Below are 23,624 nucleotides of genomic sequence, written 5' to 3'. Positions count from 1 at the left end.
CCTAATGCATGGTATTAATAGATGTGTCTACCAATACTGTGCCCTAATGCCTTTGTCCTACTTGGATTTGATGACTAAAGAAGCAGCAGTTATTTTGTTATAAAGAGGAAACGCATTACTGAGGAAGGTACAGAAAAACAAAATGTGTGTGAGTCCTTGAGGATGACACTAAGTCACTGTACCAGCCCTGGGTAATCTATTTCTGCATTGACTGCTTTTTCACAAAAATCGGATAAAACTATTTAAAGCAATAGTTATTCAGCTATTCATCAAAATGCAACCCTAACATATATAAATCTTTTATTTTTGATGTTAACTTTAAGAGAATTATGAGCTTATATTTTTTATTTAAAAATGATAAGCTTAATTTTTCCATTTAATAAAATCCATCTTTTGTGTGATCAGTCTTAATTGTGTAGGGTTATCTGCCATGAAAAAAGAAGGCCACATTGGGTCAGAGAGATAGCACAGCAGTAGGGCATTTGCCCTGCATGCAGCCAACCAGGGATGGATATGGGTTTGATGCCCGGCATCCCATTTGGTCCCCTGAGCCTGCCAGGAGTGATTTCTGAGCTCAGAGCCAGGAGTAACCCCTGAGCACTGCTGGGTATGGCCCCAAAATAAAAAAAAAAAGGAAGGCCTCAGATATAGGTGTTGGGATTTTTTTTGTTTGTTTGTTTTTGGGCCACACCCAGTGACACTCAGGGGTTACTCCTGGCTATGCACTCAGAAATCACTCCTGGCTTGGGGGACCATATGGGATGCTGGGGGATCAAACTGTGGTCCGTCCTAGGCTAGCCTGGGCAAGGCAGACACCTTAGCGCTTGTGCCACCTCTCTGGCTCCATAGGTGTAGTTTTTAATTGATTAACTCAGTGAGTTATTCTGAAGCAGTTCTTTGTGGTCCAACTAATTTGTTGTTTCTTTGGTTAGATTTTATGCCACTTTACAGGATTTTGTTGAATTATAGCTCTTATTGCATTGGGTTTTCTTTCCTATACTTCCTTTTATCTTTCCATGAATACTATTTTTTTTGGGGGGGGCCACACCCGGCGGTGCTCAAGGGTTACTCCTGGCTCTGCTCAGAAATAGCTCCTGGCAGGCACGGGGGACCATGTGGGACACCGGGATTTGAACCAACCACCTTAGGTCCTTGATCGGCCGCTTGCAAGGCAAACACCGCTGTGCTATCTCTCCGGTCCATGAATACTATTCTAATAAAAGAATTTCTCCGAGACCACTATTATTGTAGCTCTTGCCTCATGGAGAAATAAAACTCGCATAACACATAGTCACCATTTCAACAGTTATCGAAAGAAACTAAGGGTGCAATCCCACTGGAGTACACAAATGATGCTGTGGCGGGATCTGGAACTCTGATGGTAGGGATGGTGTGATAACATTGTGCCCCACCAAAAGGACATGAACTAAACACTTTAAACTCTTTTTGCTGTTGTTTTGAGGTCACACCTAGTGATGTTTACAGGTTACTCCTGGCTCTGCTCTCAGGAATTACTCCTGATGGTACTCAGGAGTACATGGGATAAAGGGGGGTCAAACCCAAGTTGGCCATGTGCTCTAACCCCAACATACTTTACATTCTCATTAACCAAAGTTACCCCAATTAAAATAATGGAAATAAAGTGAAATATCTTATTCCTGATAAGAGGCAAGCTAGTGATCTGGATAGGTCAACCCAGCCACAATATTCCATTAAACCAAAACCTAACCCAAAGCAAGGTCCTAATTTAGAGTTAGTCTTAGAGGTAAGAATGCTTTAGAGAATGGACTTAAAAGATAATACAGCAGGAACTCATTTGCCTTGCACACGGCTGATCTGGGTTTGATCCCCAGTGCTCCATATGGTTCCCTGTGCCCACTAGGAAAGATCCCTGAGTGCAGAGTCAGGAGCAAGCCTTGTGCACAGCTGTGATGCCAAAACAACAGTAAAAATGAGTGCTGAAATAAAGTTTGATTTTAGAGGTTGGCTCATAAGATTTAAGGAACAAGTGCTCGCTTCGGCAGCACATATACTAAAATTGGAACGATACAGAGAAGATTAGCATGGCCCCTGTGCAAGGATGACATGCAAATTCGTGAAGCGTTCCATATTTTTTAAAGTTAAAAAAAATTAAAAAAAAAGATTTAAGGAACAAGCCATTTTCATAATATTAAAGGGCAAGATAAAGCAGTCACTGCTGATGTTGAATCTGCAACAAGTTATCAGAGGATATTGAGTATATCAAACTACAGATTTGCAATGAGATAAACCAATATTCAATTATAAAACGATAGTATTAAGGCTTTCCTAACTAGAGAGTAATTTAAGCTTCAAAGCATGATGAGACTCTTAACTGGTACTAATGCTGCTGGTAACTTCAGTCAAAACTAATGCTTATTTAACATTCTGATAATACTGGGATCCTTAAAAATAATGCTAACTCCATGTGGCTAGCACCCTATCAATGGAACAACAAATCTGAATGGTAAAATATAATTTATAACATGGCATGACTATTTTAGGTGCATACTCCAGACTCAGAAAACTTGACAACCTTGGGGCTGGCGAGGTGGCGCTAGAGTTAAGGTGTCTGCCTTGCAAGCGCTAGCCAAGGAAGGACTGCGGTTCGATCCCCCGGTGTCCCATATGGTCCCCCCAACCCAGGGGCAATTTCTGAGCGCTTAGCCAGGAATAACCCCTGAGCATCAAATGGGTGTAGCCTGAAAACAAAAACAAAAAACCCAAACAAACAAACAAACAAAAAAGAAAACCTGACAACCAGGGCATTCTAAAGTTCCAACAAAGATACACAAAGGGATCAATGTTATTTTTATGCCTGTTAACACATTTATTCTAAAAAAGTAATTTTGATTTTTTAAACAAGCCCGTTGTTTATGAAAAACATTTCATAAAACCATTGTTGCCATAATGAGTCCTCGGATTGCTATGAGCAATATCAATATCAATTTCAATTGAAGGTCAGTTGAAAACTTTCTATAACAACAAATCTGGATTCTATCAGAGGATTCTATCATTTGGAATAGTCACATTTTATGGGAGGAAGACAAAATAACCATAGTAATAGGAGTCTGGAAGTTGATTCCACTCCTTCTGAATTGCTTTTAAGAAGCTTTTAAGAAATAAGCAGAGAAATGTCTACAGATGTGAAAAAAAAAAAAGCAAAAGAACTAGAAGTGGAGCCTAATGATGTGACAAAATTGCTGCAATCTCACAGTCTAATCTGAACACTAGAAAAGTTGCTTCTTATGAATGAGTGAAGAAAGTGGCTTCTTTAAGCTGAAATCTATTTCTAGTAAAGATGTTGTAAACATTGTTCACATAACAAGGAAGGATTTAGAATATCCACTATCAATGGGGTTGGTGCCAGGGCTTGGAGGAGACTTCATTTCTCTTGTAGGATACAGGAAAATCTTCATTTATTTTTCAAGATTATTGTTTCTATTTTTTCCATTTATCAAAACCGAGATAAAAGTAATGGCTGCCTTGTGGAGAGTTGGTGAGGATTCATGATTCAAAACATTTGGAGCACTTTTTGTAGTACCAAACACTTAGTAAGCATTCAGATTATTAGTCAATGTTTCAGAGATAGCCTCCTTGCTAAATTTTTTCTTTACTGCCAAGGCAGTTCTTTTTATTTTGCCACCATCTTTTTTTCTTATTATTTAACTGCAGTTTACTTTTTAAAATATTATGAGAGTTTCTAATTAGTTTGATCTTAAATATGAAAAAATGTAACCCAAAGACTTTTTAATAGTATAATTTTCTTAAGTATGTTACCAGTAAGACTCAAATAATTTTTCGAGTAAATTAATACTTAATTCTAAAAGTATGAAATATCCATGGGCATTACTGTTAAAAATTATGGTTCAGAGTATTTCCTACTAAAGCAGATGAATTTTCCTATCAGAAAGTGCACATTTGAAACATAAATTTATAGGAAGCTATTAGCTTGACTTGACATTTGGCTACTATTTATTAATTTCCTTTCAGCCTATAAATAAAGATAACCTATTGTGGAGAATTTACTGCAACAGCATGAACCATAAATAAAGTTTACTGAGATAAGGCTTGTCAATACAGTTCTTAGAATTGGAATATTTTTAGGGTGAGTATTCCAAATGGGCTCACTTTAGTATTTTAATCTGTGTAGCTTATTGTTGAGTTATTATATTAGGGTCATACTTTGTACATAAAATGACTATAGAGATGTTAGAATAAGGCCAGCTCCACAGGTCTCATTCTTTTCTCAAACAAGATGTAAGCAGAACCCTGAGAGATTATAGCTACACCGGTCTATGAAGCAAAAAGCTGGCCATTTCAGGAGGAATGGATGGGCAATTCCCTTCCCTGCCAAAGCCACACTTGCTGCCTCCAATTTTCAGAATTACCATTCCTCAATGGCCCTGCCTCATCACTGACCCTCTATGATTCCTTTCAGGGACATGATCTGACTGCAGTTCAGGTACATTAGTTTTTGGACTGATATCACCAGGGTTTTTGGGAACGGGTGTGGGCACCTCCTTCCTTCCCCATATTTTCCTTCTTCCAGGAGGCCTGGCAGCTGAGTACATGCTCCTAAAATTTGTAGTATCAGTAATAGTGCTTTGAATTTCTGGAAAACTTTATTTGTTTTTGTTTGCCGCCGTTATCCCTAAAGAAACACTACCTATGTAGAACCTATGCAGAACACTGATAAATAAAGAAAATTAACTGTTAAAAGTCAACAAAACCAACTCCCAGATTCATTGAAAACTATAGCAACTAACAGAGGGAAAAGAAGGAGATAGGGAGAGGTTAGTAAAGAGGCTTTTAATGGTGATAGGATATCACTGGAATTTAGGTGATAGGTATGATGAGTCTTACATAACACATTTAGAGATATGAAGCTATAACACTTAAGTTCTACGTTATAACAAATCAATATAAATTTATATCTGTATCACTTGGTTCAATAACCTTATCTAAACTTGATAGCTTAAAGAAATTACTTAAAAGTAATTACAAATCTGCCTGGTCAAAAAGTCCATAGCAATATACATAAAAGCAAAGTGATAAATGAAATAAATTTCCGTGCCCATAAACAGATGAGTTAACTCATAAAAAATCTGTCTTACCAGTGAGAACATTTATTTTAAAAAAAATCTCAAAATTGGGCAAAGTCTGTAGTTTAAGCTATAAAAATCCTCCCCAAGAAAATACTGCATTTGTTAGTTTGAGATCCTCTTATCATCAGGTGCTAATGTTCACAAGCTGGCTACAGAATCAGCATCAGTTTCCCACCTTGAAGGAGTTGCATTAGCTGAGTCATCTAGTTTGCCATCTTGCCTGTGGAGTGTGAATAGGGCTGACACTGAGAGAGTTCTGGGTATGGAAAAGTTGTGAGTCAGGGCACAGTTACCGAGATAGAATGCTAGAATTAGCAATAAAACAATATCTTCTTGTTCTTTCTGTTGTTTTGATGCTGTTTAGGAAACAGCATAATTTTCCCTAGAATCCTGGCTGTTACTAACTCTATGTGGGTTGACACTTCATGAACAAATGGCTTTATCTTGTTGCTTTTTTGCCCTTGATGAGGGACTAAAACTGGTATCATATTAATAGAATTCACAATAAAAACATTTTATGGAAGTAATCAGAATCACTTCTCAACTTAGTTCTCTTTTTTAAATATAGAATTACAAAGATTGATGTTAATAGTTGAACACATAAATTAACTGTGAGCACCAATGACTAATCTATACAGATGTTACCCTACTGAATAAAAGCCAACACTACCTTTTAGGGCAGCACTGTCTTGCCAGCTCTGCACACAGGATTTGATAAATGTCTGTTGCCCAGAAATGTGGATTTTTTTTATAAGCTGCACTTCACTTGAGTAAAAAATAGATATATATTTTATCTTACTTCTGGGCTCTCCAATTTTAAATTCTGTCAGTATCAAGTTTTATGCTAGTAGGTATTTTCAACTTCACTTTAAATATACTTTGGACAACTCAGAAGCAACTAATTCAAAGGGACAAATAACAAGGCATACATATACTATTACTACTGAAGGAAATATGTTTCAAAATACCTCCAAGGCCTTTCTGCTTATTAACCTTTGAAAACTCAACTCTTTTTCTGTAAGTAGAAATTAGTGGGGCTCTTGGTTACATGAAATAAATGTTTAAACACCCATCAGTAAAAAAAGATATAATAAATAGTAAAGGAAATACAACTTCAAGATGCTACGTATCACAATTCATCAACCCAAACATTGAGAAACAATAACAACTTTCATCCTTGTAATTTTAGGAGAATTAATTTGTTTGGTTAAACTGTAATCATTTTCATTGCCTTTCTTGTGTCTTCTTATATGTCTGAATGTGCTAAGGGTTTTTACCGTTCAGATTTCTTTTTCATCATTCTATGTAGTGATACTTAAAGATGGTGGTAAATAACTATTAACTGTGCCCTGGAAGTTAAGAGATAGTATTTTTTATTTTATTTTGCTTTGAGGCAAAACTCAACAATGCTCAGGACTTACTCTTGGCTCTGAACTCAGGGATCACTTCTGGCAGTGCCGGAGGAACCATATGTACTGCCAGGAATTAAACCAGGGTCAGCTATATGCAATCTGCTCTCTCTCTCTCTCTTTCTCTCTCTCTTTCTCTCTCTCTTTCTCTCTCTCTCTCTTTCTCTCTTTCTCTCTCTCTCTATCTCTCTTTCTATCTCTCTCTCTCTCTCTCTATCTCTCTCTCTCTCTCTATCTCTCTCTCTCCCTGCATTTTATTTATTTTTATTTTCCATTGACCCTGCATTTAAAAAAATGGGGGAGGGAACATGAGGGAACATGCTCAGGGGACAATATGGGATGCTGGGGATTGCACCCAGGTCAGCCACGTGCAGGGCCCTATCTAGTTCACTACTGTTCAGTTCTTGGCTCTGCTTTTTTTTTCCTTTTTTTTGGTGTTTGATTTTTGGGCCACACCCGGCAGTGCTCAGGGGTTACTCCTGGCTATCTGCTCAGAAATAGCTCCTGGCAGGCATGGGGGACCATTTGGGATGCCGGGATTCAAACCAACCACATTAGGTCCTGGATTGGCTGCTTGCAAGGCAAACACCGCTATGCTATCTCTCCGGCTCCCTTGGCTCTGCTTTTTAAATGTTATTTTTTTAGGGCCTAGAATGTATCTCAAAGGGTTGGCATGCATGCCTGCCATATGGGAGTCCTGCATTAGATCTTTGTCATAGCATGATCCTCCAAGTCCTGCCAGGTGTGACCTCGCACCAGGGATGCTCCCCTCAAATAGCATAAAAATATATGTTATTCCAACTGAATCAAAAGGTGCAATTCATTTCAGAAAATAATATAAACACTATATCTTTCTTTATTATTTCAAGCATTTTGAAGACCTTTTTTCCTGAAAAAAATATCAATATTATATTACTATGGCTAACTTTCAAAGCGTTCACTAAATCCACAGACTTGACCTGTTTTAACCAATGTGATTTTTTAAAAGAGTTTCAAGGAGCTTCAAAGATAGGACAATAGATAGGACAATGTCTTGCATTTAATAGGTATGTTTCCAGGAACTAACCCTTTGCCTGAGCCAGAACTAAGCTCTGAGCACCACCAGGTGTGGCCCAAAATCAAAAGCCAAAACAAACCAAAAAATTTCAATTTTGGTAAAGATTATAAAATAGAGATTAGTATTAGGATTAGGATTATTAGAATTTTTTTTAAATAAAGAAAAGATATCACTAAACACATAGATAATTTGTATGTAAGAGGACCAGATTTGCTACCTGACATATGGTCCTCTGAGGGCTATAAAACGTAATACCAAACACTGAAGCATGTAACCCCCACAAACAAGTATATAGCTATAAAAACATGCTGAATATCCAAAATATGTGAAGGGAGTTACTCAACACATGAACTAAGGTGAAAATATTCCATATTGCTATTATGTATGCTAGCCCTTAGGAGTTTCATGGTTTATCATCACTTAATTCACACTTGTATGGATAGCCAAAAGCAGGTATATATAATAAAATAAAAAAATTATGAGGGTCATGGGATGAAAATCATGTCAATAAGACAATGTCTGGGCAAGAGTATGCTTTCCTTTGCTATTTGGTAAGTTTTCTCTTACTTAAACTGGGGTTTGACTTTAGTTATATATGCCAAAAGATATAGCCAATAATAAAAAATAAAAGGAAAAGACTGATATTTGTTATCATTTAACTACCTTATTTAACCATTCAGACAGTTTGAATATGTGAATGATATTTGAGGTTAAAACAGCTGAAATACTAAGAAAGAATAGATTTGGCATATAGTTTTTGAATGTGCATTCTTCATTTTGAATTTTTCAATGATTTGTGGGTTAGGATCTCCTTTGAAATCACATAATTATTAGTCATAACCATAAATTTCACAAGATAGGTTTTGAAGAAAAGAAAGGATAAGGGGGGAGAAATTGTAAAATAATACCAATCACTGGAATTACCCTTAAAATGTTCCAGGCATAATTAGAAGCACTTAACCTTCACTTACTTCTCACAATTACACTGAAGTAGGATTGAAAACTATACCTATTTCACAGGTCAGGCATCAGTCACAGAGAAGGTAAGTAACAAGCAGCAAGACACACAGATAGTAGCTGGCCCAGCTGGAATTTAAGACAGACAAGTTGACTGCATATGTTTGTTGTCTCTTTCTTCAGTGTTAACAATGCACTTTTGTTTCATCTATAACAATATGGTTTATTAAGCTATATCATCATTTTCCATTTATAGCTGGAAACCAAGTCTTAAATAATCATGAATTTATTAAACTGCAGTGGAGCTAAGATTCCCAGTAATGGAGTTCAGACTCCAAAGTTGAAGGAAGAAGAGCAATAAGATAATATTTCTTAATGGAACTGAAGAGCAATGTAAGCTCAGGCATGTAGTCTATGTTCATCACAACATAAATAATCGATCTTATCTGTGGGAGGGAGGGTATATTCTATTTACTACAGGGAATTCTATTTTCTAACAGAGTGGGCTTTGTGTGAGGGGACCCTGCACATTCTTCTCTGTAACATCATCACTTTTCATAATTCACTGTTCACTATCTTTTCTGCATGGATGATAAACGCTCCCTAAGTACTGGCAACAAAGTAAGTACCAGACAGGTACTGTGCTAAGTACTGGCAATATGTCCATGTATAAAATAAAGGTCATTATCCTTTGCTTGTTTAGCTTTGCAGCCTAACATCTAGCTGAGTCCCTGGCACCCACTGATTCGCAGTAAATATTTACTAAATGAATAAAAGAATCAATCAGAAAAGTGGAAATGAACAAAACAATAGGAAACAATATTATATGGGTTTGATCTATTCAAGATTTTAATGGTATCTTAATATGCTTGTGGTTAATTATAAAAGTGAACTATAACCCAGATTCTAAAAGTTGTGTGGTTCAGTCTTTCCTCTGTTAGGCTAAATGTTTAAATTGTATTCTTCAGAGTTTAGCCAGTGTCTGTGCTCAGCGCTTTCTAAAAAGGTGATTTTCCAAGGCAAATCTCTCAATAATTAGAGGTGTCATCTTAAAGTTTGTCTGACTTTAGCAGTGAGGTTACAGGCTGCATCAGCACAATTTGAGACAATGGCACTTCACCTCCATGCAAAAAATTAGTAAATTAGCAATCTCCACTATAAATTCATTTGGGAAATCTGCTTTGCTTGTGATAATGAACTCGACAAGCAGGGAGTGATCAGAGACACTCTGGTTGCCTTTAAGACACCTCTAAGACTCACAAACATCAGTTAAAATTTGGGCTCAGCACCTTACAAAGGGATCTGAGCTGCAGGAATAATTTATGATTTTTCACAATATGATGCAGAAGTCATCATTATTAATTTTCAAGGGGAAAGGGCAAAAATACTAAAAAAAAAAAATAACTAAAGAAACACCGACACTTATTTCCTATTAAACAATATTCTCTTCAAGACCACAAAATAAATTCTAAGATTGTGAACAATTTCAGAAAAATTTACAACTCTCTGACATGAAAATTTTGATTCAAAGAGAAAATTCCTTTTTTTTTATTATTCTGGCCCTTGATAATATTTTTTAAATTTGAATTACTGTGAAACACAGTTACACAGTAGTTTATGATTAAGTTTCAGTTATACAATGTCCAACACCCATCCCTTCACCAGTTCACATTTCCCACCATCAATGTCCCCCAGCCTGCTTCCCACCCTAACCCTGACTCCTCACTGCCTCCCTCTCTGGCATTTTTTCTTCTCTGCCCCCCCCCTTCCCTTTATTCCCTTTGGACAATGGTTTGCAAATGTTCACTGAGGGGTATCATGCATATCACTTTATCTCCTTTCAGCACCCAGTTCTTGTCCTGAGTAATCATCCCCAACTATTATTGTCATAGAGGTCCCCTCTCTTCCTAATGCATTCCCCTGCTTCAAAAAGCAAATTCTAATAAATATTTCCATATAGTGCTGAAGAGACAGGAAAGAGATGTTTATTTAAATGTCTTGTTCTTTCAAATCTGGTATTTTAGTCTAATGGATATTAGGCCCTAAAATTTCTGTAAACAGACTTGAAAAGGATCTAAATCTTGAGAAAAGCATTTTATATACATTCTATTTGAATGGCGCACATCATTTTTTATCAAATTTCCTATAGGGCTTTGCAATGCCACTAATTTTAACTGGTCTGGTGAGAAGAGCCTGACGCAGAGGGAAAGTTTCTGCTTAGATTAACTACTCCAACTAGTTTTTTTCATAAAATCATGTCTCCAGATGACCTATGGCTTCTTTACCCCTCAAAACTTAAAATTCATGTTAAGGGTGGCATAAATATAGCTAAGAAAATATTTTATATTGTAGTAATTATCAATCAATATTCTTGCTTTTTCTTCCAATGGCTCCTTACCACAAAACAAACTAAAATGATGAAAATATTAATATTTGCATTATATGAATATATGTCTCCTGTTTTCAGCTACTATCACTTATTGTTTTGCTTCAGAGCTATACCCAGCAGTGCTCAGGATTGAACCCAGGCCTCCTGCCTGTGAGTCAAAACACACCAGCTCATTAAGTGATTTTTTTTTTAGGTCTTGCTTATTCCTTCTTTATGACAAGTCAAATCCTCTGGAAAGTTTTAGTTATCAGAATCTCATTACTTTATGTTATATATTATAAAAAAACAAAATCTAAATTACAATTTAAGTTGTAGTAACATTATGTGAACTGGATTCTTTAAAGCCTGTAAGCTTTACTAGGTTTCTAAAAAACAGCAGAATTGAGAAATGGACAAATATTGCTTAAAATTATTCAGATAACTACTTACAAATTGTTTTAATTTTGGAAGCTATAAAATTCTAGCCCAAGGTTAAATTGTATTATCTTTTGCAAAATCAAACAAATCAAAAATGCTTTTTATCGTTATGGCTTAACAAAGGCAAATCAGATCAAAATTATTATTTCTTTGGCTCTACAACTCTTCAAAAGTCACCTTTCTAAAGTGGATATACAAATGAGAATTTGGACTTCTTAGAAATCTATTTTAAAAGCAGAACCTGGGACCAGAGCTATAGTACATAGAAAAGGGAGCTAATTTTTGAACATGACTACCCTGAATTTCATCCCCAGCACCCTATATGGACCCCTAGAACTACTTGGAGTGAATGAAGAAGAGTCAGGAGTAATGATCACCACCAGGTATATCCTCAAAACAACAATAACAACACCACAACAATAGAGAACAAAAACAAAATAAAAGGAGAAAGCCAAACTAAATAACTTACTGTCATTATGAGTCCCTTTTCCTGGAAGTATTTAACCAATGGAGCAGCATTTTGCTTGAAGTTCATTAGTCTCCTCTGGGTCGCTTTCAGATTGTCGTCAGGCCGACCCTGTTGCTCTGCACGCTTCAATAATCGTTCTTTGAGCCTTTGATTGGCACATGCTAAGAATACCACCAAGTCTGGAGTGCAGATCTGTAAAGAACAGCAAATAAGTAGATAGACAATCAACACAACAATCATTGCAATTGTAGCTAGTGGGTTCACCTCTTGGTTCAATTCAGGTAGCCACATATTTGGACCTTTGTGTTGTTGTCGGTGTATTTCCATGGCAACTTGTGTACAGAAGGCCAGGAGGAACCATTGCTATCATATTCCATGGTAAATTGGGTGAATGGCATACCCCATCCATACAGTTTCAGGAAACTATGCTCAAGTAAGGTACCAGATTGATTTTTTTTTTCGGATTGAATTTTTTCTTTTTTCTTTTTTTTAACATAATTTTTTATTTTGATCATAGTGGCTTACATATTGTTGACAATAATATTTTAGGTACATATTTACATAAAATCAGGGGGGATTCCCATCACCGGTTTGTCTTCCCTACTCCTCCGTTTTTGTCCTACCTTCCATATCCTCTTCCCTCACCCCCAGGGCTGCTAGAATATGTGGTCCCCTCTGTACCTATCCTATTACTTCGTAGTCTTACACCTGTTTGGTCCTGATGCCTCCTTTATTTCCCCCTCTAATTGGGGGGCAGGACTAGCTAGTTCAAGTTATGTGGTTTTGTTTGAAGAGGAGAAAAATAATAAACTGGGGTAAAAGTCTAATACACCAGGAATAAGCAGAATTCTTTTAGAGTCTCTCGCCATCGGTTTGAGAGACGAAGGAGAAAAAGAAGGTGAAACAGTCCACCCCTACGAGATGAAGTGTCAAATATCTATTAAGAGTTCCAACAATAACGCTAAGCACCCCAAAAACAGAACAAAACAAACAAACAAACAAAAAATGTCGTGGTCTTGAGAAAGGCATCATGGCCGAGCCCATGCAGAGGGAAAAGAAGGGGCCTGAGAGATCACATGGAGGCAAGGCGTCTGCCTTTCATGTAGGAGGTCATCGGCTCGAATCTCTGCGCCCCACATGGTCCCTCATGCCCTCCAGGGGCAATCTCTGAGCCCGGATCCAGGCATAATCCCTGAGCACTGCCGGGTGCCACCCAGAAATCTGAAAAGAAGGAAAAAAAAAGAGAAAAAAAAAAAAGTAAAAGGAGAAAAAAAGATAAGTGGGGGCAATAACTTCAATAACCACACTAAAACAAAGAAATCGACCAAAAATAGATAGATAGGTAAATAAAAATAATAATAGTAGTACATGAAGATAAAACGTAATATATGAAAAATAAACAATGTGTTTTTTTTTCCCTCCTGCCCAGGCACAGTAAATATTGGGGTCATTCAAAAAGGGATTCTCATGGCCTAAGAGATATGGGATTTCTCCGCCCTTGGAGTATATTGTCATGGGATCAACTATAGACTCTGTTCATGATCCTTTATTCTCCCGTGGTGCATTTGTGGAGTTTGGGAGGCTTTTGCTCCATCCTGGGTGTTATAGTGAGACCTCTGTATCTAGAGATCTCAGTATCTGCACAGTTACAGGCGTGGGACTTATGATGAAGTCAGTCTTTGTGGTTGTAGAAGTTCTGTTCCCTCCGTGTCACTTCATTCCATCTTCTGTGGTTGGTGGTCTTGGTCTTGGCACTAGCCCTGGGATGGCACCTAGGATAGAGCCTTTCCTTGCGTTCCCAGAAGCCCCATTCCGTTACAATTGTCTCTGCCAGACCTTTGGAACTGGGGATCATGGTTGTTGTGCAGGTCGTAGCTCAAACCCTAGGCTAGGGCTTTTTTTTTTTTTTTTTGGACCCAAGATATATACAGTCTGGTCATGGTTCTAGCAGCCAGTCCTCTGTAAATCGCATTTTTGGCTTCTGGACCTACCAGCGGGTGACAAATCTTCTGATTTTGTCTTATCGGTGACTGGTAGGGCAGGATAACCTGCTCTTCAATCAAGTTGTTCCCCTTTTCCTCGGTGTCAGGATATCGTATTAGAACTGGCACTCGTTGGTGTTCCAGCAGTAATAAGGTTGATCCGGATGGGGTTTGTTACCTGCAGTTGTTGTGAAGGACTGTGCCATTTCTGTGACAGGGATCCAGGGTTCAAGGTTGGATGGATGGGATCTAATCTCCTGAGGTCTAAGTTGATTCCACATGACATATTTTCAAGGTGGGAGTTATCCCTGTATTGTAAACAACTCTGAGTTTCTATCTCTAGTAGATAAAAGCTCTTTTTTATGTGAAAGCTTTCCCCTTTTTTTTAGTGTGCCTTTGCAGAGAGAAATGGTGCTACGTTATATTGCTGGTGCCTTTGGGGGTGGACAGAGAGGAAAACAAAAACAGGTCACATACCCAAAAAAGATTAGAAAAAAATAGGATTAACAATGTACGTGCTCACATATGTATATGTGGGCAAGAAAGTTAAAAAATGAATTAACGGAGTATTTAAAGGACCAAAGAGGTGCAAAAGACTACCTTACATTTGGGGAAAGGCAGGTAAAGAGGAGGTGTAATACAGGTCTTATGTTTATGTTGGGAGTATAGGTTTTCCCGTTGTCTTTTGGGTTTTTCTTGTAGTGTGTGGGTTTCCAGGTACCTTTCCATCACACCCCCTGACCTCCTTCAGGTTGGTGAAAGATTTGCGGCAGGGAGGTCTTGGGAAGAGTTCTTGTATTGGGCCTACTTTTGGAGCTAAGTCCGGTTTCAAGTAACAGTCCTCCTTAGGGGGAGATGGTACCAGATTGATTTTTTTAAAAGGCAAAGGTAAACATGTAAATTAATTTTAAGAGGAAGACAATTATTGGGCCCCAGATATTCTCTATAGTAAACAGGTAACAGTGCTATTTTCCTATTCCCTGCCCTTTTATTTCTAGGTTTTAAAGGTCTTTTTTTTTTTAGTTTTATTTTTAAGTTTCTATGTCCTTTTATTTTTAATAATTAGTTTATCGTTTTGGCCACACTCAGCTATACTCAGGGCTTATTTCTGGCTCAGCACTCAGTGATCACTCTTGGCTGGTTCTGGGAACCATCTGTGGTGTCAGGTACTTAAACCCAGTTGTTGCATGCAAAGCAAATGCCCTATTCACTTTACTATTGTTCTGACCCCATTCTTTGCCCCTTTATATGCATCTACTTTCCATGTTCAGTGCTCTTATTGCCTACTAACTCTATAAAACATTACAATCTGCAAGATAAACACAGCAGATAATTGAATAACATCAGTTATTCAATCAGTCATTTCCTTAAAATGTTGATGAAAAACAATCCCTAGAAATGTTGCATAAAACAACATTAATCAAGGATTTACTTTCAATGCATGTTGTTTCACTTAAAGCGATGGTTTCCACTGATTAAAATACAATCACTCTGGGGGCTGGGAAACACATTTTAAAGGTTTTTCCTAGGACTGGCCAGCTAAGCAATAGGTATATGGCCTAACCTTGCTAACCTTATTTATATCTATTAACAGAAACGTAAAACCTACCTCTTTAGTTGTGTTATTATAAATATCTGACAGCACATATAAAATAAAAAGCAGCAGACAGAGTGATAGTACAGTAAGTACTTTTGCTTTACACATAGCTGACCTGGGTTCAATCCTGAGCACCTCATAAGGTCCCCTTAGTCCTGCCAGGAGTGATCCAAGTGCAGAACTAGGAGTAAATTCTGAGCACCATGGCTATGGCCCCCCAAAACAAAAATAAATAAAAATTAAAGAATAATAATAATAATATAAAATACTGAGCACAAGCTTGATTGATAACAAGTGCTCATTTTAGTCTTGGTTTTTATGTTTTCATGGAATCATGCTACTCCTTTAACTTTTTACTTTTTCCATCCCCCTCACATTTTTCTTTTCTAAACTCCTCTATTCAGGTGCTGCCCCAGATTTATCTAGTGCTGCTTTGTTGTTTTCCCTCTTCAGGCCCCCATTCTCTTTCCATTCTTTTAGTTTCCTACTGCTATTCACAGATTCTAAATCTGTGTTTCAGTACTGATTTCCAACGGTCAGTTCTCTTTTGTTTCCAAAACCATATATAATTTAACTTGTAAATAAGAATGTCATCCATGACTTAGCAAGACTAAACTCAATTTCAGCATTTTGCACAAACATGAAACTTCCACCATGCCTATTGATTAGCTTGTTTAGTCATTTAATATTTAGGGGGCAGTGCACTTTCTCAATAATTCAGCTAGAAGCCTCAGGCAGTATTCTCATGTATCATCAAGACTTCATTTTCTCTGAGCTTAACCAAATGGATTTTATCCATAAAAAAAACATTCAACTTCTGTTTTCCCAATTTCTACTGCACACTTAGTTACACACTAGGATAAGTAAGAGCATGAATTTTAGAATTAGATCCTCTTGATTTTGAGCCTAGAATCTGCCAGCTATTAGTTGCTTGTCCTTGGGCAAAATGTCCTATTTCTGTTTTCTCAACTGTAAATAAAGAATCCATACCAATTAGAAATAAACAAAATCTTGGGGCCAGAGTGAGAGTACAGAGGAAGGGCATCTTCCTTGAACCATGAACACAGCTGGGTATGCCCCTCTAAACATAACAAAAAGCAAAGAAAATGAATCTAAACATATTTTAAAAATATTAACTCATTTTATAACTTTTTTATTATACCTGATACACAATGAAAACATCCTTATTTTAAAATGCGATTTTAAAATACAATTTTATTTTTTAAAAACTCTATTGTAAATTTATATTTGTTAGTCTTTGGCATATTATACCTTAGATGATACAAATTACATCTGTTTAAATATTCCATTAAGAAATTATAAGAGGGAGAAATCAATGTTTATGAATAAGTTAAAATGATATTAGATTGTGTTAGCTTGTACTTCTAGTACTTCTTAGCTTAGTACTTCTAGTTTAGTATTGAGTACAACTTACAGAACATAATGATGCTATAGATAAATGTGGATATGTTTAAATATCACTATGGCTTGCTTTTATTTTGTTTCTGAACCACATCTGGCAGTGCTGTGGTTAAGGATTCTCTTGGCTCAGGAGATATGTGGTACAAGTATTGAACTGGGGATCTTGCATGAAACGCACACCTTTGGGAAACATTCCAGGCCTTATAGTTTGTCTTTTATTGGGGTGGGTAAGGGGCTAATTCTGATGGTGCTTCGCAGTTAATTCTGGCTCTGAGCTGAGAGATAACTCCTGGCAGGGCTCAGAATATGGGGTGCTGGAGTTTGAACCTGGTTTAGTTACATGTAAAATAAGTGCCCTATCTTTTGTATTATCTCTCCAACCCCAATATATTTTGTCTTGGGGCCGGGGCAGCAAAACTTCCTAAGCTGCTCTGAGATGGGGTGACTGCTCATGATTTTTGGCCAACAAATCTAGATGTTTTAATTCAAGGGCCTCCCTGTTGTGTGCTACTCTGTACATGTGGTGCCCATGCTGGCAATTATTTGGGTCACCCCAGTGGTACTGAAGGGCAACCCTGGAAGTCTACATTTTTGTGGTGCTTAGAAGACACTATAAGATACTGGCTAGGTGTATATATCCAATATATGTGCCTGACTACCTGAACTAGTCTCTGGTTTTACTTTGTCCACTTGGTGGAGGCAAAGGGGTACACGCAGCAGTGCTTAAGGCTTACTCCTGCCCCTGTGCTCAGGAATTGCTGTTAGAGATGCTCAGAGATAGCATGGATCAAACTGGTTTCAGCTACATGCCTAGGAAGGTGCCTTTACCCCTGTACTATCTCTCTATTCCCCTACTTTGTCTTTTAACTTATTTTTAATTAGTTACAGTTTGGAATTTATATATTTTTTATACCTTACATACCTCTTGATTCTTTTATACTTTATATTAAAATTATTATTTTAAATTAATAAACATCTTTAAACATCATCTTTAAACATCATTCAATTTAAAAATTGAATGGACTACATTTGCTATTTTTGGGGGGGTCACACCCAGTGGTGCTCAGGGGTTACTCCTGGCTCTGTGCTCAGAAACTGCTCATGGCAGGCATGGGGTACCATATGGGATGCTGGGATTCAAACCACTGTCTGCCCTCAATTGGCTGTGCTATCTCCCCAGCCCCTACCTTTGCTATTTTTAATCAATAAAAGTATTTGACCATTGGTACTAAAATATGCTTAACCTATATTTGTGATTAACTGGCTGTTTTTTCTTGCTATAAATCAAACAACATATGATAGGTAACAAAATAATTGCAATGTGGTGCTGAAAAGACCATGAAGACAGTTTAGAATAACCAATTGACTGCTTAGCAGTGGGACTAACTGTACAACAAACTCCTCTATGGTAAGTAATATGACCCAGTGAGTAATACTAAGCATTTGACTTGTATGTGTGAGGTCCTGGGTTCAATTCTTGGAGCCACATATTTTCTTTGAGTACCATAAGATGTGGTCCTGGAGGTCTCTGGCACTGCAGTGCTTGTTTACCTGGCTGGCTGAGTATTGCTAGCGGTAGCTCTAGACACCCTGAGTACAACTTGGAAGTCTCCTATGTTCAAAACAAACAAATAAACAAAAAATAAGCCATTTTATCCTTAGTAATCTTTCACAATTGTGCACTTATTATAACCTCATGTAGTACTCTTTTGTTGCTTTTAGTTCAATTAGGTTTTAGTTTTTGATCTATGCCAAGCAGGGCTCACGGATTACTCCTGACTCTGTATGTGTTCAGTGATCACTCCTGGCAATATTCAGGGTGGGAATGGTGGGAATTGAATTAGGATTAGCCATATGCAAGGCAAGTGCCTTAACCCTTGTTCTATCTCTCTGGTCTTATAGCATTCTGAACTAAATGGAGAAAAATGTCAAATTGTTTGTAAGTTACCCCCAAATTCAAATAACAGCTGATACTATTTTGTTTCAAAAGATGGGAACTTCCTGTTTTCATAAAAGTCACTTATAAATTATTCATAAGAATCAGCAAATAAAGTGGTTGTAACAAGTGGTTGATATGCTTTTACTTACTTTATGTTCTCTAAATATACTGGTTGGCTGAATGTATAAGTGAATACATAAATGAAAGAACAATAGATGAATCTCTTTGTGTATAAACTAAACTTCTCAATTGCTGATATGGTTCTGTATTTAACTCCCCTAAAACAATCTTCTTTCTCTGTCATTATAAAGACAAGTTCATCTTCCTTTACTCATTTTCTTAAAAATTCCTTGCCTAAATTATTGCTCTGTTGAAAAGAATTCCAGTGTTTGATAATCAAAGATGTATATGCTGCCTCAGACTGGAAAGTGAGTTGTTTTAGAATTTCCACTCTTAACTGTCACTATTTTTGACTGCCCTATTTTTATGGAAATGTGTTCAAAGGTCTAGACTCCATAATTCAGATCAGCTACACTATTAGAGATCAAAAAGGCAAAGTGCAAAATAGAAAAGAATAGAAAGAAGGAAAAGGAGGAAAGAGAAACTGGGAATGTGACAAATGGGGAAGGAAGAGAAGCAAGAGAGAGACAGACAGAGGGAAATAAAGAGACAGAGGCAGAGAAGAGGGGAGGAGAGAAAATAGAGGAAAAGAGATGAATAAGGAGAGGCCAAAGATGTAAAAAAAAAAAACACACACCTACAAGGCTATCTACCCCAAATTAATTTGAAGCTTGTAGACATCTCTACAATCTCTTTAAATTTTTTTTTTTGGGGTCAGAGCAATAGCACAGTGGTGGGGTGTTTGCTTTGCATGTGGCTGACCCAGGACGAACCTGGATTTGATACCTGGCATTCCATATGGTTCCCTGAACCTGCCAGGAGTTATTTCTGAGTGCAGAGCCAGGAGTAACTCCTGAGTGCCGCAGGGTATGATTCAAAAACCAAATAAATAAATAAATAAATAAATAAAATGCATTAAAGACTTTTCTTGTTTCTTAAACTATTGTATAATAGCATTAATACTTTTGGTATAGAGTTATGCACAACGATCACCCAAAATAGCATCATTTCGAATTGCCCATTTCCTCCCATAACTCACTGAAAAATTATTGTATTTATCTATTATTTCATCTTGGGGGCTCCAAAATAGTTCACAGAAGCCTGGGGCTCACTTTCAGGTACTCAGCCAACTGGACCAGCTGATACAATTCTAGGGCTCAGCAATGCCTGGTGCTATTCAGGTTCTACCTGTCACCAGGACTACAACCAGGAGTTCACTTAGCATCTGGTATTGCACTCTAGGTCTTGCACAGGCAGAGTATAAGCCCACAAATTCTGATTTATTTCCCATTCCCCTTAAAAATTATATTTAAACTAGCACATTTTAGCTGGAATGTTTCTCCTGAGAATTTCTAGCAATGGATGCTTACTTCATATGGGACTGATGTTTTTATTACTTTAATAACAAAAACTTTTTTCTAATGCTGGCTAAAACTTATTTCTCCAGTCTGCCAACAGACATATGTAAAATAACATTATATTTTCACCTACTAAATATTTACTGATTAAACAAGCTAAGAAAAAGAAAAAAATGGAAAACTAAAATTCTTGATAATTTCTTAGAGACAAGTTCTGGCGAAATTTTTACCAGACCATGTAACTACATTGTAATCTGGGGTCCACTAGAGAGGAGGGACTGTAGAAGCCCCTGCCTTTTACCCAATCAAAGATTTTGGTTGGAATCCTAAAAAGTTCTATCAGCTGAATACATATGAGCTAGCCCTCACATGACTTTATCTCATTTATAATCATTTCAATATTTTATTATATTAGGTTGATTAAATATGGTTAATAGCTACTTAGAAAAGATAATTAGAATAAATAAACTTTTAGATAAATATTAAGAAGAGGATTCTATCTTTGGTATAGAAATAAACAAGAAATGAAGAATAGAACAGGGAAAGGGGAGAATAAAGCAAGGCAAAGGTCAAAAGGCAAAAAAAAAAAGTAAGTCATATTAAGACATGGTTTAAAACTTTAGAAGAAGATAAAGAAGCAGAAAATTAAGAATGCTACAACTGACAAAATAATCAGCCCCAGATTCATGAAACAATATAAAAACCAGGAAGAATAAATAGAAAACTCAGATCAAAGCACATTATGGTAAAACTGATTAAAGTCTAGACAGACAAAAGAAACCTATAAAGCATCCAAAAAACTCAAAAGTAAAATAATTTTTCCTTCAGAAAAGCAACAATAAATTTGATAGCTAAATTAAAATAAATGAAAGTGATAAAATAATGGGTTAATATTTGAAGTGCCAAATAAATAAATAAATGTCAACAAAGATTTTCATATCTAGTAGAAAGGTTTTTCAAACTAAAAATGAATAAATATATTGAAATAAACAGAAATGGATATGACCTGTTATCAAAAATTCTACACCATTGTGAATATTAAGGGACAATCTTCAAGTAGAAGAAAGGTTAAACTGGCTCAAAGGAACAAATGAAGAGAAATAAAATAATAAATATGTGGCATAAATATAAATGAATATTTACCACATAAAAAACAGTCAGTCCTGTTGCTAGAGTGGTAGCACAGAAGTTAGGGCATTTGCCTTGCACAGAATTGACCCAGATTTGATCCCAAGCATTACATATGGTCCCCAGAATACTACAAGGAATAACCTCTGAGCACAGAGCCAGGAGTAATCCCTGAGCAATACCAGGTGTGACTCAAAACGGAAAAAAAAAAGTAAGCCCTTTGTGATATTTAAAAACAGAGGAAAAACCATACAGACAAAGAAAAGTTAACTATTCTCAGATCTTATTTAGAAAGTAGTCAAAGCACTGGTTTCTAGAAGACGTTAAGTAATTTAATAATACATGTCCTCCAACTTTGGTGGTGGGAAATCCCCTGATTCAATGTTAATATGTACCTAAAATATTACTGTGAAATATGTAATCTACTTTGGTCAAAACAAAAATTATTATTATATATAAAAAAGAAATAATACATGTCCTCATTCCTAGAATAGGAGCCAGCAATAGTGCCTGAATAAGAGTTCCTTTACTATAAAGGGTCAGATAGTAAATATTTAAGGCTTTTGAGGCCACAGCTCTTGCAGTATGAAAGCAGCCACAGGTATAAAAATAAGAGTCCAGGGAATCTACAAAGAGAAGAAATGCTGATCTAGGTTCTGTGCCATAGTTTAGCCTCTGAGGTAGGGAGACAGAGATTTCAGTCCCTCTATACTTCTGAAAGGGCATAAGGCAGAAGGCATGGTCCTTCAGATTCTGTTCTCTGTTGTTCTGGCATTTTCTCTTGGCTTGCTACCTCCCTCACACCATGAAAGTGTAAGCCCCAAAGCATGGAGCTCAGAACATAAGGAGGAAAACTTGCCCTGGCAGCAATAGATAGGAGAAAAGTGGGCTGAGAAACGAAGAGGTTGAATTTTAGAATGTCTTATATTGCAGTACATTTTATATGTAAAGCTATAGAAAAGTGAAACATTAAAGGATGGAAAATGTCGGAACTAGAGTGATAGTACAGTGGTAGGGCATTTGCCTTGCATGTGGAAGACTTGGGACAGACCCAGGTTGGATCTCCAGCACCCCTAGGGTCCCCCAAGCCTTCCAGGAGTGAGTTCTGAGTGCAGAGCCAGGAGTAATCCCTGAGTGCCAATGGGTATGCTCCTCCCCCCCCCCAAAAGATAGAAAATATATACCATGGATCTGATCAAAGGAAAATTGGTAAAACTGTACAAATATCTACAACTGAAGAATAGGCAAAAAATGCTCCTCCCCCCCCCAAAAGATAGAAAATATATACCATGGATCTGATCAAAGGAAAATTGGTAAAACTGTACAAATATCTACAACTGAAGAATAGGCAAAAGGCAATAGATATTTATCAAAAGAAAGCAAACAAATGAATAGGCAAGTTAAAGATGTTCAACATTACTGTCACTAAAGTAACTGTCACTAAAGCAAATTCACTTGTCACCTTAGAACTGTTAGAATGAGTATTATAAAAATAAAACAAAGCAAAAGATAACAAGTGGTGGTAAGGATGTCGACAAAAGAGAATTTATATCCACTGTTAGTGGGAATATAAACTGTTGCAGTCACTATAGAAAAGTGTGGTAATTCCCTAAAAATTAAAAGTAGAGATACTTAATCATCTAATGATCCCATATCTAGATATAGCCAAAGAATACAAGATCAGCATGTCTAAGAGGCATCTATATTCCCATAATCCATGCATCATTATTCATGATAGCAAATAATGCAAATTATTTTCAAGATGTGGATAGAAACTATATTCATCAACTGGCAATGAAAATGTACTGAGGATAACCAGCAGATATGAAAAGGCACTTAAAGAATGCTCATCATAACTTAACATTAGGGAAATATAAATTAAGAAAACAATGAGATATCATCTTACATCAGTAAAGATGGCACATATCAAAAACATAGAAAACAATTTGTGTTGGTGTGATTGTGATAAAAAACAAAGTCTCATCCACTGCTGGTGGGAATGCTACCTGGTAACTTTATGAAAACAGTATGGAGGTTTTCAATAAACTAGAATCATACTGCTATATGAACCAGAAATTCTGCTGCTGGATATCTATCTCCAGAACATAATATACTCATCCAAAAGGATGTGTGCACAGCACTATTTATCTCAGCACTCAGTTCAATAGCTAAGAGTTTGAATCAACCTAGATGCCCAAAAACAGATGAGTGGATCATGAAGATGTGCTAAACATATACAATATAATTGTAAGGA

The 23,624-nt window shown here is 36.8% G+C and overlaps 1 protein-coding gene and 1 non-coding gene across 3 annotated transcripts in view; one reads left to right on the top strand and one right to left on the bottom strand.

Moving 5' to 3' along the window:
- Positions 1-23,624, bottom strand: part of AK5 (adenylate kinase 5) — a 283,479-nt gene that overhangs the window by 224,803 nt on the left and 35,052 nt on the right. For both annotated transcript variants that reach the window (XM_049771780.1, XM_049771781.1), the window contains exon 6: positions 11,825-12,016. In XM_049771780.1, coding sequence (XP_049627737.1) covers positions 11,825-12,016 — 192 coding nt within the window. The remainder of the gene's footprint in view (positions 1-11,824; positions 12,017-23,624) is intronic.
- On the top strand, positions 2,009-2,115 carry LOC126008270 (U6 spliceosomal RNA). Its single transcript, XR_007495609.1, has one exon. It is a non-coding gene; the product is annotated as a U6 spliceosomal RNA (small nuclear RNA).

This window comes from Suncus etruscus, chromosome 4 (genome assembly GCF_024139225.1).
Source record: "Suncus etruscus isolate mSunEtr1 chromosome 4, mSunEtr1.pri.cur, whole genome shotgun sequence".
Classification (NCBI taxonomy): domain Eukaryota; kingdom Metazoa; phylum Chordata; class Mammalia; order Eulipotyphla; family Soricidae; genus Suncus; species Suncus etruscus.
Note: the sequence above shows the minus strand (reverse complement) of the source record. Positions and strands in the feature narration are given on the sequence as shown.